At 36.7% G+C, this 17,670-nt stretch overlaps 1 protein-coding gene across 9 annotated transcripts in view; it reads right to left on the bottom strand.

The window, feature by feature from the left end:
* USP34 (ubiquitin specific peptidase 34) overlaps window positions 1-17,670 on the bottom strand; it is a 256,932-nt gene that overhangs the window by 187,866 nt on the left and 51,396 nt on the right. For 6 of the 9 annotated variants that reach the window (XM_082746608.1, XM_082746605.1, XM_082746604.1 and 3 more), the window contains 3 exons: window positions 8,741-9,161; window positions 2,174-2,224; window positions 1,865-2,014 (listed from right to left, as the gene is read on the bottom strand). In XM_082746608.1, the coding sequence (XP_082602734.1) occupies window positions 1,865-2,014; window positions 2,174-2,179 (156 nt within the window). In that variant the 5' untranslated portion in view covers window positions 2,180-2,224; window positions 8,741-9,161. Of the gene's footprint in view, window positions 1-1,864; window positions 2,015-2,173; window positions 2,225-8,740; window positions 9,162-10,402; window positions 10,547-17,670 lie in introns of those variants that run through there. The other 3 variants (XM_082746609.1, XM_082746612.1, XM_082746610.1) reach the window with 2 other exon arrangements.

The following is a 17,670-nucleotide window of genomic DNA, read 5'->3' as shown; positions in this document are numbered from 1 at the left end:
AAAAGGAAAATTAATCTTGATTCATCACTTACACCATACACAAAAATCAGCTGCGTCTGAGCTGTAATCAAAATGTGAAACAATAAAACTTCCAGAACACAGGAAAATAACTTCATGATCTTAGGATAAGATCTTGGGATAAGAGGGGCGCCTGGGTGGCTCAGTGGGTTAAGCTGCTGCCTTCGGCTCAGGTCCTGATCTCAGGGTCCTGGGATCGAGCCCCGCATCGGGCTCTCTGCTCGGCGGGGAGCCTGCTTCTCTCTCTCTCTCTCTCTCTCTCTCTCTCTGCCTGCCTCTCTGCCTACTTGTGATCTGTCAAATAAACGAATAAAATCTTTAAAAAAAAAAAAAAAGATCTTGGGATAATAAAGACTTTATCCACAAATGAAAACATAACCTTAACAAAAGACTTCTCTGATAAATGACAAATCATTAAGATTAAAGAGTAATAATAGCTCTTAACAGAAGAAGAATGAAAACCAAACCACAGTGTGAAAGCAGAGACTAGCAATTATGTGTGTGTCAGACAAAAGATCAGTATATAAAACAGGTAAGAAATCTGTATCCATCTGTAAGGAAAAAGCAGACAATGTGATTTTTTGTAACAGGTAAAAGACCTGAACAGGTACTTCTCATACAATAACCAAATGGTGAATATGCCTATGAAACAGTGCTCAATTTCATTACAGTCATACCTCAGAGATACTGCAGGTTCAGTTCTGACCACCACAATAAAGCTAGTATCACAATAAAGCAAGCCAAATTAATTTTTTTGTTTCCTAGTGCACATAAAAGTTGTGTTTATACCATACTGTAGTCTATTAAGTGTGAAGTAGCAGGTCTAAAATTAATGTACAAATCTGAATTAAAATTCCTTATTTTTTTTTGTTTTTTCTTTTTTCTTTTTTAAAGATTTTATTTATTCATTTAACAGAGAGAGATCACAAGTAAGCAGAGAGGCAGGCAGAGAGAGGAGGAAGCAGGCCCCCCGCGGAGCCGAGAGCCCGACTCGGGGCTTGATCCCAGGACCCTGGGACCATGACCCAAGCTGAAGGCAGAGGCTTCAACCCACTGAGCCACCCAGGCGCCCCTAAAATTCCTTATTGTTAAAAATTGCTAACCATTGCATGAGCTTTCAATGAGTTCTAATCACTCACTGATCACCGTAACAGATATAAGAATAATGAAAAAGTTGGAAATGTTCAAGAATTACCAAAATGACACAGACACAATGGGAACAAACGCTGTTGGAAAGCACAGGTTGCCAGAAATCATTTCGTAAAAATCTCAGTCTCTGAGAAGCCCAAGGGGGGAAAAAAGTATCTCTGCTTCCATATCGATTATGCTTCACAGTAATGGACATTCACAACATATAAAATCATTAATCTCTTTACAAATGCAAAAAAATGTTATGAAGTCTTACAGAGGAAAGTCAGGCACACTATAGTAGTACCCTAAGCTAACCATCTTTTTAAGTAACTAAAAATCTAAAAAGCCAAAAATTTCCCAGACAAGGAAAATTAAAATCCCAGACAAGGAAAATTAAAATCAAAGTAAGACTTCTGTAAACAGCTACCTATCTTATATTTTAAAGAGAAGTAGTAAATGGCTAAATTTACTTATTTACCTTAAATTCACTAACTTATACAAATTCAAAAAAAAAAAAGGTATACAAATTCCATTTTTATTATAAGACCTTTTAAAAAAGACTTCTATACTCAATTTTTTCAAAATATAATTCAGAAAAAAATTATTGTACATGCACCAAATGACTCAAAACCTACCTTTCTTGGACATAAAATTCATGTTATTAAAATCCTAGACATTATTCCCAAGATTAAAACCAATTCCAAACAATACTTACATTAGATACAACTGTAATAAATGCATGTGCTATAAGAAATGGCAATGTTTCAGGAGTTCCATATTCAAAGCAATCCTTCATGAGAGAAAGGCCATTTTTCCCACAAAACAAACATACATAACGAAGCAAATGCAACGGTACTTCTACATCCTGAGGAGAAAAAAAAATTATTTAAAACTCATCAGGAATAATTTTCATTAACAACATGGAAAAGATACCAATGAGATATAAAAATAAACTCAAAGACCTGTATGAACAAAAAAGCAAATTTTCCATAAACCTGAGAATAAGAAAAACATAAATACTTACATTCATATCACAGAATGCCCCTAGTATGTTGCTCTCTTGGGTTGATATATCCTGATTTACCAAAAAAAAAAAAAAAAAAGAAAGAAAGACCACACAATTAGGTTACCCTACAAAATAATAATTTCTTTTAAAAAATACCATTTTCTGTGTCAACTATAATAAAAAAAATACAATATTCTAAAGACTGAGTTTATAAAACCTGAAATAAGTTTTGCAAATGTTTCTCATAAATAACATTATTCCTAACTGAAACTAGTAAGGTTCAGTTTTAAAATATATTTTAAGCCTCTCTAAAGAAATCTTTCCAAGCCATGTACTATGTATTATTTTGCCTTTTTAAACAATGTTTCTATAAGTAACTGGGATAACTGTTACAAAAATAGATTATAACTTAGTTAAGTGGTTCTAAAACCTGCTCTGAAATTCCTCAGATGTACACTCCCAAGTACCCAATGTGCTTTGTATACATATGATTTAAACTACTTGAAAGCATATTCATTCATTGCTGGTAAGAACAGAAACTGATAACGACCCTGTTTGAGGACAACTTGGCAGTATCTATCAACATTTAAAATGGACATTCCCTTTGACCCATCTTCTGGTTATTTATCCCAACAACTAATAAAGGTAGTGCTGAAAAATGTTTAATGATGCTCCCTGAAATTATAATACCTCAAAGTTAGAAACAAATACCCATTCATTGGATGCATAATTAAATTACAGCATAACCATCCAGCATCTTACGCAGCTTTCAAAAATAGGGTGAAATGCCATGAAGGATCTTTTTGAGATGACTGAATGGTTCTACAAGTGGAATGTGGTAATGGTTATGTAACTCTGCACATTGGCTAAAAGTAATTAAATTATATACTTTAAGCAACTGATTTTTATGGTAAGTTATTCCTTTAAAAACTAAGGTGAACCCACATGTACAGGTATAGAAAAAGAATTTTTACATTTTTAAAAATCAAGATTTATGAACACGATCTGATTTTCATTACTTTTTATGTGTCCAGAAATAATCTAAACTAATTTCCTAACTATGTTTTTTTTGAGATGGAGAAAGAAGATAGGTTCAAGATCTATATCTGTATATTTTGTAATTTTTAGTCACACTGAAATTGTTACTTTTATAATCAGAAAGCTGGACACTTTCACCTGAAAAAAGTTTGGCCAAAGAAACCTGTCATTCACTGCTGTTAAATGCTTTATTTAAGTCCTATTGCAGAAGTAAAGTTTGAAAACAAATGATTGAGAGCATCATATAAAACTTTCACATTTCCAAATAACCAAAAAACTCCTAATACAGGTCAAAACATGTGTTAAATCAAACGTACTAAACCTAAATATATTCCTGAGCTTCCACTGGCAGGACCACAATTAAAAGCTTTAAATTATTCTCATCAAACCTTTTGTCTTCATCAAGTCCAGAATGTAAGAACACCAATGGTACTGAATACAGATTCACGGACCAGGTAAACCATACTGTAATTTTAGAATCCAGTCAAAATTTCTAGTGCCCATCATGGACACAGAAAGTACCATAACAAAATTCTATTCTGATATGCAAAATGTTGCTCATGGACTTGGTTACAACTATTCTGATTGCACACGAAGACTGTTTTACCATTTTTTATTCCTACCCTGGGTACAAGAAAACATTATCCTAAAGGTGTCACTACAATCTCATTTTAAGTAGTACATAAAGAGTTAACACAGACCTATAGGTAAGGTTACATACAACAGTAGGAACAACACTAGGATACCTCCCTAAAAGCTTAATCAACATCATTTCTGTTTCAAAAGTTCTGATTTTAGATGAACCCTACACAGGCCTTAAGAAACCTATCTGCTGGGACGCCTGGGTGGCTCAGTTGGATAGGCTGCTGCCTTTGGCTCAGGTCATGGTCCCAGGGTCCTGGGATCCAGTCCCGCATTGGGTTCCAGTCCCGCATTGGGCTCCTTGCTTGGCAAGGAACCTGCTTCTCTTGCTGCCTCTGCCTGCTTGTGTATACTCTCTCTATATCTCTGGCAAATAAATTAAAAAAAAAAAAAAAAAAAAAAGAAACCTATCTGTTCAGTTTTTGTCTTTTTAGGAAAAACCTTACATTTACTAAATTAAGATAATGCCATTCTATTTCCAGAAGTAAAAAAGAAATTACTTTAAAAGAGAAAATAAATAAATGAATATTCAGAAAGTAATTCTACATCTAATTTAACAAATGCTGCCCCATGATCAAACTATGAAAAACTGAAAACCAGTGGATCAGGAATACAGTTTTTGCTTAAAAAGAAGTCATCCCAGGGGCATCTGGGTGGCTCAGTGGGTTAAAGCCTCTTCCTTAAGCTCAGGTCATGATCCCAGGGTCCTGGGATCGAGCCCTGCATCGGGCTCTCTGTTCAGTGGGGAGCCTGCTTCTCCCTCTCCCTGCCTCTCTGCCTACTTGTGATCTCTGTCAAATAAATAAATAAAATCATTAAAAAAAAAAAAAAGTCATGGGGGCACCTGGGTAGCTCAGTGGGTTAAAGCCTCTTCCTTAAGCTCAGGTCATAATCTCAGGGTCCTGGGAATCTCAGGGTCCTGGGAAGGAGCCCCATATTGGGCACTCTGTTCAGCAGGGAGCCTACTTCCCCCTCTCTCTCTACCTGTGATCTCTCTCTCTCTCAAATAAATAAAATCTTAAAAAAAAAAAAAAGTCATCCGTATAAGAATTAGACAGTAGTGACAGGTTGCAAAACTGTGGGAATATACTGTAACTTACTAAATTGTATACATTAAAAGGATGAATTTAAAGTATTTTTAATTTAATAAAGGATAAATAAAAACAGTCAGTGGAAAGTGGAAAGAGAAAACCAAACTAGATTCAGAAATTTGGAACTGTTGGGGCCACGCCCCCAAGATGGCACCGGTCACGCCCCTAAGATGGCGCCGGAGCAGTACCGACAGCCTAAAAAATATCCGCCCTGGCCACACGTGACTTCGTGCTCATCACATGAGCACCGTGTGCCGCCACTGCCTGCGAGCCCCAGATACCTCCACGTGAACAGCCCTGTGATTGGCTGTATACTCCCTGTTCACGTGAACAGCCCTGTGATTGGCTGTATACTCCCTGTTCACGTGAACACCCCTGTGATTGGCTGTTATGCCCTATATAAGGCAAGGGAACTTCCCCACAGAAGGAGAAAGAAAGGGAGGAAAAAGATCGACCAAGGACCCAACCATATTACACACACATTTAACAAGCACAGTGGTTTCTCCTCTTTAATTATTACACTCATTTTACTTTACTTAGAATGAAAACTTAAAATACTAGGGCAACACATAGAATTACACAATGATTCAGGACTAAGAAAAGAATGCAAAAAAAAAAAAAAAATGCAATAGCTCCCTGCCCTCCAAAAAAGATTCAATCTGATTTAATATTTCTAATTACATCTTTTAAAATACTATCAACTTTGATAGAAAAGGAAGAAGGATACAGACAGGAAGGGATGGGGAGGAGAGGCTCTGAGTTCTATCTTCTCCTAGCAATGGATACAATAGCTACAGCGATTAAGTGATTGAGAAGCAGTGTAACAGAATGAACTGAATTCTACAACTCTTTCAGCAATATGCTGTGCGAACCCGACCAGAACTTTTAACCTTTCTAAGCCAGTTCCTTCTTGGGGCACCTGGCTAGCTCAGTCAGACGAGCATACAATTCTTGACCATGGGGTCATTAGTTCAAGTCCCACATCGGATATAGAGATTACTGAAGAAAATAAACCTTAAAAAAAAAAAAAAAGCCAGTTCCCTCGTATATAAACTAAGATGGCTGACTAAATTATAAAGACACAGCTATCTAAATACTATCACATGAGTACTGAATCATCTTCTGAAGAGTCTTAGCCAGGGATTCCTCGGTGGCTCAGTCCATTAAATGTCTGCCTTCAGCTCAGGCATGATCCCAGAATCCTGGGATCAAGCCCCACAGGGGGCTCCTTGCTTAGTGGGGAGCCTGCTTCTTCCTCAGCCTGCCACTCCCCCTGCTTGTGCTCCATCTCACAAATAATTTTTTGAAAGATTTTATTTAATTATTTGACAAAGAGAGACACAGTTAGAGAAGGAAAGCAAGCAGGGGGAGTACGAGAGGGAGAGGGAGAAGTAGGCTTCCCCTGAGCAGAGAGCCCAATGTAGGGCTCTATCCCAGAACCCTGGGATCATGACCTGAGGGAAAGGCAGCCACTTAACAACTGAGCCACCCAGGCACCCCTAAAATAAAAATCTTTTAAAATAATAAATAAATAAATGGTCTTAGCCAGTTTGTGCCTCTTTAGAAAAGTCAAAATCAAATTAATATCAAAATTAAACAGGACTGTTACCATTTAACCACATGGCCACTAGGATAGAAACTACAAATTTTTGAAGTATTTGCAACAAATCATTACTAACTTAACTAGAAACCCAGGAAAGAGCTATATTATGAACAGAGTATTACAGAAACACACAAATTCTGTATTAAGGAGAGAATTCTGTTTAACACTATGTTACATTATATCTAAGGTTGTTTTTTATTAGAATTTTATCTGAAAGCCAACTAGTCACATGGAATGATCCTCAAGAACAGTAATAATGAGGCACTTTATTTCAAAAGAGAAAGTAGGGCTGTGTGACTATGCTTACATTTGGACATTTTTTTTTTCCTAATGATTTTTTAAAATGGCAAACTGGTGGGCAAACTGATTTTAGAAAGAAAACAGCAGATTTGGTATAGCCATGGTTCTACTGTTAGGAGATTCTTAACAAGAAAAACTTAACTTTATGAAGAAACTGCATGAATTTCACATATCTGAGTCCCTAACTGATCTATTTTTTGCTTATTTCAATTACCAATTTAGTCATTAAAAACACTATTCATGTGGCACTGAGATTCAATTTCACCGGTTTGTACAAACAGATCCCATTTGTTGAAAAAGGATTCTGAGCTGACATTTTTTTTAGGATGTTTACTCAATCTATGTAAGATTCATTAGAAGATTCTATAAGGAGAAAAATCACAGACTAAGAATTCTAGAAGGCAGAATACAATCTGATTTAAAATATTCTTATGCAGAATTCCAGTAAGGAAAATACTTACCTCCTGGGCTATGTTTTTAAGTAGTCTCAATTCAATGTGAGAGCACTTTCAGTAAAAGACTGTTTTGGTTTTTTGGTTTTTTTTTTTAAGATGAAGAAAGAAGTTTAAAGAAGCCAGTATGAAGGTTATAGAACAAATAAGTCAGAGAAAATAGGCAGACTTTTTTTTTTTTTTTAAAGCATGTGGTAGATATGTTCAAGTTTACATGAAATGCTGCCTCTCCTACCCTCCAGAGATGAAGTGTACTTCATACCCCTTTGAATCTAGGCTGCCCTCGTTAATTATTTCAACCAAGAGAATGTGGGAGAATTTATACTGTGTCTTTGTTTCAGAGGCTAGACCTCAAGAAGCCTTACAGCTTACACATTCATCTTCCTGGATCAATGCTAAGACTACTATGTAAAGAAGCCAATCAACTGTGGAGAATGAGAGGCCATATGGAGAAAATCCAAGAGCCTTAAACAACACCCAGCACCAAGTGTCAGACATGTGACACCACGCTGGACCTTCAAAGTCTTCCAATTTTAAAAGTAAATACAATTGTCTACATGAGGCCACATAAAACCAACAGAAGAATTGCCCAGACAACTCAGAGAATCATAAGAAGTAAGAAATCTCTCTTGTTTCATATATATCCCACTTACATAATACATTATCCTATAACTGTCTCGATTGCCACGATGTGTACAAAGCAATGCCATTATCTAAATAAACCTAAGGTAGGTTTCTAAGCTCCTGGAAAAGTTGTAAAAATATCACTAATGGGGGCACTAGTGGGTGGCTCAGAGGTTAAGCCCCTGCCTTCAGCTCAGGTCATGATCTCAGGGTCCTTGGATCAAGCCCCACATCAGGCTCTCTGCTCCACGGGGAGCCTGCTTCCTCCTCTCTCTGTCTGTGATCTGCCTACTTGTGTTCTCTCTGTCAAATAAATAAACAAAAAAATTTTTAAAAATTTTTAAAAATTTTAAAAAATGTATCACTAATGGAATGAATCACGCATCTTCATTTATAAAAGACAGTACTATCATTTAAAACTATTCATTAAGGAATATTTGTTAAGTTTTCTTAATGAAAGGAATTCCAAATTCTGTTACCAATGTTTCTGAGAATAAAATTCAAAATTCCACAATCATCTTCTATTCCTCAGTTACTACTTCCTGAAAATGTCATAGTAAGTAGAACATAGATGTATATTGGCACAATGTTTAGATCACTGACAGTTTAACTTTTATGAGTTCAATGTGTAAATCTTTCCCTAACAGGACTATGTTAAGCAAATGTTCGACCCAAGATGCTGCAGAAATGGTTTAGAGAGAACTGGAATACTTTTCCTAATCACCGTGATTTTTCTAAGTTTTCCATCAACAACTACTCTGCATATTTCTTAAGTGAGAAACTGTCAACATAATGGTAACTTGGTGTTACATTCACAATATCTATGTTTACGTACCTCTATAGTAGGATGAGTATTATGCTTGTAGGCAGTATATAAAGGAAACTGAATTTGAAAAATTTTTGCCACACATAGTAAGAGTTTTTCCTTCTCATCTGTACTCCATAAGCTAAAAGGATCACAACTCTTTGAAGATTCCTCTTCAGTCAGATTACAAATTCTTGTAGAGTTTGATTTTTTTTCTATTGATTTTTGCCTTTCTGTACTTCCTTCTTTACACTCCCTTTCTATATTCAGTGGTTCTTCCACTTGATTAGTCTCATCTTGCCACGTGGAATCTATGTTAATAGCAGTACAATGTTTACAAAGCTGGTCCCGGAGTACTTGAACTTGGGCAATCACTAAGTTAATTAGTGCACACACTACTTGGTTAAAAATCTCCAAATGCTTATATTCCTTGAAGCAGCATAGACACTGCCTGTAAGAGAAAGAAAATTTTTCAATAAATTAATGCTTTCTAGAGAGATAATCATTACGTATTTTAATATTAAAAAAAATAATAATAAGCAAATACTAAAGTACTCCCCCGCCCTGGTTTTTACTTCCTCCTGACAGGGTAGCACAACAGTAATTTATAAAGATAGTATCCCACCAAAAATTGGTACTTTCGGTAGTAAAAGGTCATCATATTAGGATGACAATTACAGTTTTCAATTTTATATGTATATTTATCTGCCCTTCTACACAAAGAACTATTTAAAAACAAGAACTGTAGCATATATCTTTGCCTCTCTAAGTACTGAATACTAAATACATGACTATCAAATATGAGGAAACTGGCTAAAATAAAAACCTTATTAGTAAAGCTAATTTATTTTACACAAAGGGATTTGTAGTTAACTAATAAAAAGGCTGTATTTTAACATTAATAATTTGCTTGAGAAAGGGCGACTGGGTGGCTGCGATGGTTGAGTGGCTGGCTCTTGATTTCAGCTCAGGTCATGGTCTCAGGGTTCTGGGATTAAGCCCTGCAACTGGCTCCATGCTCAGCAGGGTGTATACTTCAGGATTCTCTCTCCTTCCGCCCCTCTCCCCACTCGTTCATGCCCTCTCTCTAAAGTAAATAAATAAATCTTAACAATAATAATAATAATAATTTCCTAGAAGGCTAACTTCAGAAGGACATCCCTACACGATGGTTGATTAAGGGCACTCAGAAATAACACACACACTCAACAACCTTTAGGGTATGCATACGTGTGTGTGTATGCATGTATGTATGTACATATATATACATATAAAAATACAGTAACAGTCAGTAATTATTACAAACAAATCTAGTTCTCTTAGATATGTTCAGTTAGCATAACGCCTGGCAATACTGAACAGTAAGAGTCAGGTAAATCAAATAAATGATACTCAAGTACCAAATTATAAGATTAACTACATACAGGAGTACCTGGGTGGCTCAGTCGGTTGAATGTCTGCTTTCAGGTCAGGTCATGATCTCGGGGATGGGGATCTGGTATCAAGCCCCATGGTGGGCTCCCTGATCAGAGTGGAGCCTGGTTCTCCCTTCCCCTCAACACTTTCACCTCTCCCCCAACCCCAACTTGTGCTCTCTTGCACACATGATCACATTCTCAAATAAAATCTTTAGGGAAAGAAAAAAAAAGAATAACTGTAGCCAATGATGGACGAGAGTAAACTTTTACTTACAATTTGTACTGAGTTATATTATCAAATCATCTATATGGTAGTCCAAACAGAGCACCACTCCCTATATTACCATGTAGACGTAATTTCATTTCTCCAAGTGTGGCAGATGTGAAGTACAGCCACAAATTCTTGAATGTTCTTCCCTTTAGAAAGGGAAGCCCAGTGAATGTGGAACAGACTTAATGACCAACATCTAATGAATGGAATGTGGCAGAAATGACTGTGTGACATCTGAAACTAGGTCATAAGAGACACTGCCCCTCAGCCTTGCTCTCTTCTGGATCACTTGCTCTGAGGGAAGCCAGTCATCATGTTCTAAAATAGTCAAGGAGCCCATGCTGTAGTCCACAGGTGAAAAAACTGAGCACTGGTCCCATAAACAACGAACACCCAACTTGCCAGCCAAGTTAAGTGAGCCAACTTGGAAGCAGGCCTTCCAAACCTCACATAAGGCTTGAGATAACGACAACCTGGCCAAGGACTTGACACAACCCCCCCCCTTTTTTTTTAATTTTATTTATTTGACAGAGAGAGCACAAGCAGGGGGAGCAGCAGGTAGAGGGAGAGGGAGAAGCAGGCCCCCCACCAAGCAGAGAGCCCGATGCAGGGCTCTATCCCAGGTCCCCAGGATCATGACCTGAGCCAAAGGCAGACGCCCAACTGACTGAGCCACCGAGGCACCTGACTGCAACCTCCTGAAGAATCCAGGCCAGAACCAACCAGCAAAACCACTACCAAATTCCTGTCCATAAAAACTCTGAGGACAATGTTTATTGCTGTTTTAAGATCTACTTTTTGAGTAACAGGTTACACAGAAATAGATAAATAATACAGGTCTGTCTTCTCAGTGACAAAATGAAAGAAAATTTTACCTCTCAGAACTCTTCCACTTTTAAAGTTCTGTATTACCACAATTTCTACAAGAATAAAATTAACATTACTCCTGAAGTTTTTCTTATAAACAGTTTCTCTTTAGATTCAAGAAAAACCAAGCTCAAAGTGAAGGACTAAACATCTAAGTATCTTTTTTTTTTTTTTTAAGATTTACCTTTTTTAAATAAAGATTATTTATTTATTTGTCAGAGAGAGCAGGAGCACAGAGAGCTGCAGGCAGAACAGGAAGAGCGAGAAGCAGACTCCCTGCTGAGCAAGGAGCCAGAAGTGGGACTTGATCCCAGGACTCTGGGATCATGACCTGAACCAAAGGTGATGCTTAACCAACTGAGCCACCCAGGCATCCCTTGAGTATCTTTTTTTAAAGATGTATTTATTTGGGAGAGAGGGAGATAGAGCATAGGGGACAGCACAAGCAGTGGAGAGGGAAAAGCAGACTACCCATTGAGCAGGGAGCCCGATGCACACCTTGATTCCAGGACCCTGGGATCATGATCTGAGCCAAAGTTTGCCACTTAACTGACTAAGCCACCCAGAAGCCCTTGGAGTATCTTTCTTTAGTGAAAAAAAAAATCTTAGTTCCTTCAAAAAAACACCCTGAAGTCAGATTTGGATTAAGAAAGTCAAAGAGCCAAAAAAAAAAAAAAAAAAAAAAAAAGAAAGTCAAAGAGACAATCAAATTTACTTTAAAAATTCACTGACAGGAAAAAAAAAATTCATTGGCAGGCAATGGCGGCATTTAACTGACTAGGAAACTAATTTTAAAAAGACCAAAATTATAGGGGTGGCTCAGTCAGTTAAATATCTGCCTTCTGCTCAGCTCATGATCCCAGGGTCCTAGGATAAAATCCCACATCAGGCTCCTTACTCCATGGGGAGTCTTCCTCTCTCTCTGCCTACCATTCCCCATGCTTGTGCTCTCTGTGTGTCAAATAAATAAAATCTTAAAAAAAAAAAAAAAAGACAAAAGTTATATATTCAGAAATTAACACAGAACTGAATCTAGGTCCTTACAGATCCAAAATATACAAATTCAAAGAGAGCTGAGAGTCTAAGTGAAGATACACAAATACACACATTTTTAAATAATTATGTAAGTTACACTTTATTATATGACACTCCATTCTGAAAAGTCTAGGTATTTGAACTCTCAATACAGCATTTCTCTCTATATCCCTACCCACAATGCAGGAGGAGAAAGTGTTTTTAAATAAATAAACATCACTTTCAGTTAAGCCCAGCTTGATTTTACACTTAAGTTTATTTCTGGTCTATTTAAAAAACCACTACAAATACACTAAAAGAAAAAAAGATGCTTAACTCCATAAGGAAAGAGAGAATGGAAGAACAGATAAGAAGTAGCAACACATTTTAGACAACAGAAAAGGGAGGAACAGTACATGACTTAGAGCAAATGAAATAAATTTGGAAGGGTCACGGAAGGATTTATCAACAAAAATATCCACCCTACAGAACACTGAAAAGGCTCAGCAATAAAGAGCATCAGATTCATCTAAAGGCAGAGATGAAGCATAGACAGAAAACAGGACTAAATGAAAGGTACAGTTAAAACCTGTAGATTCTCAAACCAGACAACCACAATACTTACTATTCCTACTTGACTCAGTGAAACAAGAAGTTTTTTGTACATAAAATGAACAAGATAAACCCAGGAACGCCAGATGTTAAAGAAGTCAGGGATAATATAAGAAACAAAAGAAAACTAAGTGATACTACGACTGAATGAACCTCCCTAACTAACCTTCCCTGCCTATCAACCAGACTAGATAACTCAAGCCCAAAGACTTATTTTTCTTAGAGAATATGAGTATCTATGAGAAAAGCCCATTTACCGATAGTAATGAAGCTAGCTCACCACTTTACCATCCTACAGTGTAGACCAATACCTCAGATACTCCTACCCACGCAGAACTTCCAATCCATCTTTCAGTGTCCATCTCTTAACTATGAAAGGATAACCAGTAAGACTTGCAAGGAAAGCTGCACTGCCAAAGGCAGATCAAAACAAATGGTAAAAGGAAATTCAGAGAAAATAAATAAAATGCCGAAAGAAAAAAGGTTTTAATCAATTTACAACCTTAGAATCAAAAAATATTCTGAATTACTGAAACAAGAATAGAATACCATTTTAAAAAATGCATTCAAACTACAAAATAAGAGTTCTTCAATGTGTACAAATATGTATTACATAGCTTTTGCATGTACATCAGTCACAAGTTAAAAACCAACTGGAGGGCACCTGTGTGGCTCAATCAATTAAACAACTGCCTTCAGCTCAGGTCATGATCCCGGGGTCCTGGGATCAAGTCCCACATCGGGCTCCCCCTGCTCTGTGGGGAGCCTGCTCCTCCCTCTCCTTCTGCCTGCCCTCTATACCGTACTCTCTGTGTCGAATAAATATATAAAATCTTAAAAAAAAATTAGAATTATAGCAATTTGATAGTCGGAAGAACATACAACTCCTGATCTCAGGGTAGGGAGTTCGAGCTCTACATGGAGTACAGAGATTACTTAAATAAATAAAACTTTAAAAGAAAAAGTATATTAATTTGTAAGATTTAACAGAAGGTCAAAAGTGGAAAAAATGTCCTAGAAAGTAGAATAGATTAAAAAAAATGGGGATAAAAAGAAAAATATATCAAAAATTTTGTATCTGATAATTTCACCAAAACATCTATCATGAAATTACTGAAGCTGAAGGGGAGAATAAACATCCTAAGAGCTTTCATGGAGAGTGGGAAGCGTGACAAAGAAAAGCTCAGGAATAAAAACAGCTAATACTTCTCCAAAGCAATACTGGGGGAAAGGGAGCTGCTGGATGGCTCTCAGTCTGCAGAACATGCAAGTTCTGATCTCAGGGTCCTAAGTTCAAGAACCACAGTGGGACGTAGAGCTTACTTTCAAAAATAAATAAATGAAAATAAGGGGCGCCTGGGTGGTACAGCAGGTTAAGCGTCTGACTCTTGATTTTAGCTGAGGACATGATCTCAGAGTCTTAAGACTGGGCCCCACAATGGCTCTATGCTTAGCAGTAAGTGTGCTTCAAATTCTCTCTCCCTCCCCCTCTAAGGGAGCTCATGCTCTCTCTCTAATAAAAAATAAATAAATCTGGGGCGCCTGGGTGGCTCAGTGAGTTAAAGCCTCTGCCTTTGGCTCACGTCATGATCCCAGGGTTCTAGGATTGAGCCCTGCATCGGGCTCCGTTCAGCGGGGAGCCTGCTTCTCTTCCTCTCTCTCTGCCTGCCTCTCTGCCTACTTGTGATCTCTCTCTGTCAAATAAATAAATAAAACCTTTTTAAAAAAATAAATAAATCTAAATAAATAAATGTATTTAAAATCCTCAAAGCTGTATCAGAAGATAAAACACAAGGAAGCTAGACTTTTAAATTTCTGAAAGAAAATCATTCTCTACCTAGAATTCTACATCCAAAAGTCTTCAATAAGATTAAGGGCAAAAGAGAAACTTTTAGGCCTGAAAGATCTAAAAGAACACTGGTCTCCTATATACCCTTTTTCAGAAAAGATGTCATTCTGACAAAGCAAAAATAGTAAACCAATAAAGAGGTCAACATGGAATCCAGGAACCCTAAGATCCAAAACAGAAAAGCGAAAGAAATTTCGAGGATGATCTGAAGAGAAGATAGCTATTCAATAGCCCTAATAAGAAACCAACAAATGGAGTAGGAAGATAAAGGCCCAAAGAAATTCAGGAGAGGGGAAAGGGAAGGAAATGAGATCACATAATGATGCATAAAAAATGTAAAAACGTACTAAGAAGGGTTGAAGAGTCTGAAAAGAATTAGTGATCCACAACTCAAAAATTATTAAAAACCAGCCAGTAAACTCTAGGAAAGAAAAAAGATAACAAAAGATAAACAAGAATCTATTTCTTGTAAAATATAAAATGAGCCACAGAACCTTTTCTGGCTCACCACTGACCAGAACTGTTATTTTTAGAAGTACCCTGAGAAATAAGGTACATTTTAAGAAAGTAATCTTTATGTATCAGAAAAGAAAGTTTATAGAGTTTACTTAAAATTGATACATGAAGTAACAGCAGTATAATAACACTACTTCATTATACAGAGGTTAATATCAAAGCCAACATCTGAAAGCAAAAGTGGAGCTGAGGAGATGGGGCAATGAACTTTATTACAGGCCTTTTTCTGTTTATTTTTTAAACTCCTACACATTATGTCTATTTATAAACTAATCTCAGACATACCCTTCCACTATCTAAGCTTATCCTATTTTTTCCTACACCTTCTAGCAGCCTGATAAAACATTCTTACCAAGTAGAGTTATATACTTCTTGAATAGAGAATGCTTACATTTAAGAATATGCTAGTAGGTTTAGAGCACATACCTCATCATAATGAAGGCCTTAATATGAAAAACCCACAGCTAACATCATACTCAATGGTGAAAAACTGAGAGCTTTCCCCCTAAAGTCAGGAACAAGATCAGGATGTCCCCCTCACTACTTTCATTCAACATAATAGTAGAAGTCCTAGCCACAGAAGTCAGACAAGAAAAAGTGGGGTGGGGGTGGGAGGGTTCAAATTGTTAATGAGGAAATAAAATTTTCACGATTTGCAGATGACATACTGTATATACAGTACCCTAAAGACTCCACCAAAAAACTAGAACTGAAGAACGAAGTCTATAAAATCATAACATACAAAATCAATGTACAGAAATCTACTGTATTTCTATACACGAATAATGAAGTAGCAGAAAGAGAAATTAAGAACAATCTCATTAACAATTCCAACAAAAATAATAAAATACCTAGGAATACACTTAGCCAAAGAGGTGAAAGACTTATACCCTGAAAACTATAAAACACTGATGAAAGAAATTCAAGACAACACAAAGAAATGTAAAGATATTCCATGCTCATGGATCCAAAGAACAAATTTTGTTAAAAGAATCCACACTACCCCCAAAGCAATCTATAGATGTAATGCAATCCCTACCCAAATGCCAACACTATTTTTCACAGAACTAGAACAAACAATCCTAAAATTTGTATGGAACCCCAGAAGACCCCAACTATACAAAGCAATCTTGAAAAAGAAAAATATATCTGGAGGTATCACAATTCTAGACTTCAAGTTATAGTACAAAGCAGCAGTAATCGAAACAGTAAAGTATTAACACAAAAACAAACATAAATCAATGGAACAGAACAGAAAGCCCAGAAATAAACCCACAGTTACATGGCTAATTAATCTTCCACAAAGAAGTAATAAAGATATAATGGGAAAAAGACAGTCTCTTCCACAAACGGTATTGGAAAATGGACAGCAGTATGCAAAAAAATGATACTGGACCACCTTCTCACACCATACACAAAATTAAACTCAAAACAGATTGAAGACCTAAATGTGAAACCTGAAACTATAAAAATCCTAGGAATACACTTAACCAAGGAAATGAAAGAACTATACTCTGAAAACTATAAAACACTGATCAAAGAAATTCAAGACAATGCAAAGACAAAGAAAGACATTCCACACTCATGGGTTTGAAGAACAAGTATTGTTAAAATGTCCATACTACCCAGAACAATCTACAGATTTAATGCAAACCCTACGCAAAAACCAACAGCATTTTTCACTAGAAAAAAAAACTAGAAAAAAAACTAGAACAAACAATCCTAAAATTTGTATGGAATCACAGAAGACCTCTAATAGCCAAAGCATCTAGAAAAATGGACAGCTGCATGCAAAACAATTAAACTAGACTACTTTCCTACACCACACAAAATTAAACTCAAAGTGCATTAAGGACCTATATTTAAGACCTGAAAACCATAAAAATCCTAGAAAAGTGCACAGGTAGTCATTTCTCTGATATAAGCCATAGCAACATTTTTCTAGATGTATCTTCTGAGGCAAAGGAAACCAAAGCAAAAATAAACTATCTGGACTACATGAAAATGAAGTCTCTGCATAGCAAAGGAAACAACCAACAAAACTAAAAAAAACCACCTACCAAATGGGAGAAGATGCTTGCAAATGACATATATGATAAAGGGTCAGTATCCGAACTATATAAAGAACTTAATACAATTCAACACACATACACGAAAAAACAATCCAATTAAAAATGGGCAGAAGAGGGGCGCCTGGGTGGCTTAGTGGGTTAAGCCTCTGCCTTCAGCTCAGGTCATGATCCCAGGGTCCTGGGATCGAGCCCCGCATCGGGCTCTCTGCTCAGCAGGGAGCCTGCTTCCCTTCCTCTCTCTCTGCCTGCCTCTCTGCCTACTTGTGATCTTTGTCTGTCAAATAAATAAATAAAATTTTTTTTAAAAAATGGGCAGAAGATATGAACAAACACTTCTCCAA

The sequence above is a fragment of the Mustela nivalis genome, assembly GCF_964662115.1.
Source record: "Mustela nivalis genome assembly, chromosome: 8".
Taxonomy (NCBI): domain Eukaryota; kingdom Metazoa; phylum Chordata; class Mammalia; order Carnivora; family Mustelidae; genus Mustela; species Mustela nivalis.
Note: the sequence above shows the minus strand (reverse complement) of the source record. Positions and strands in the feature narration are given on the sequence as shown.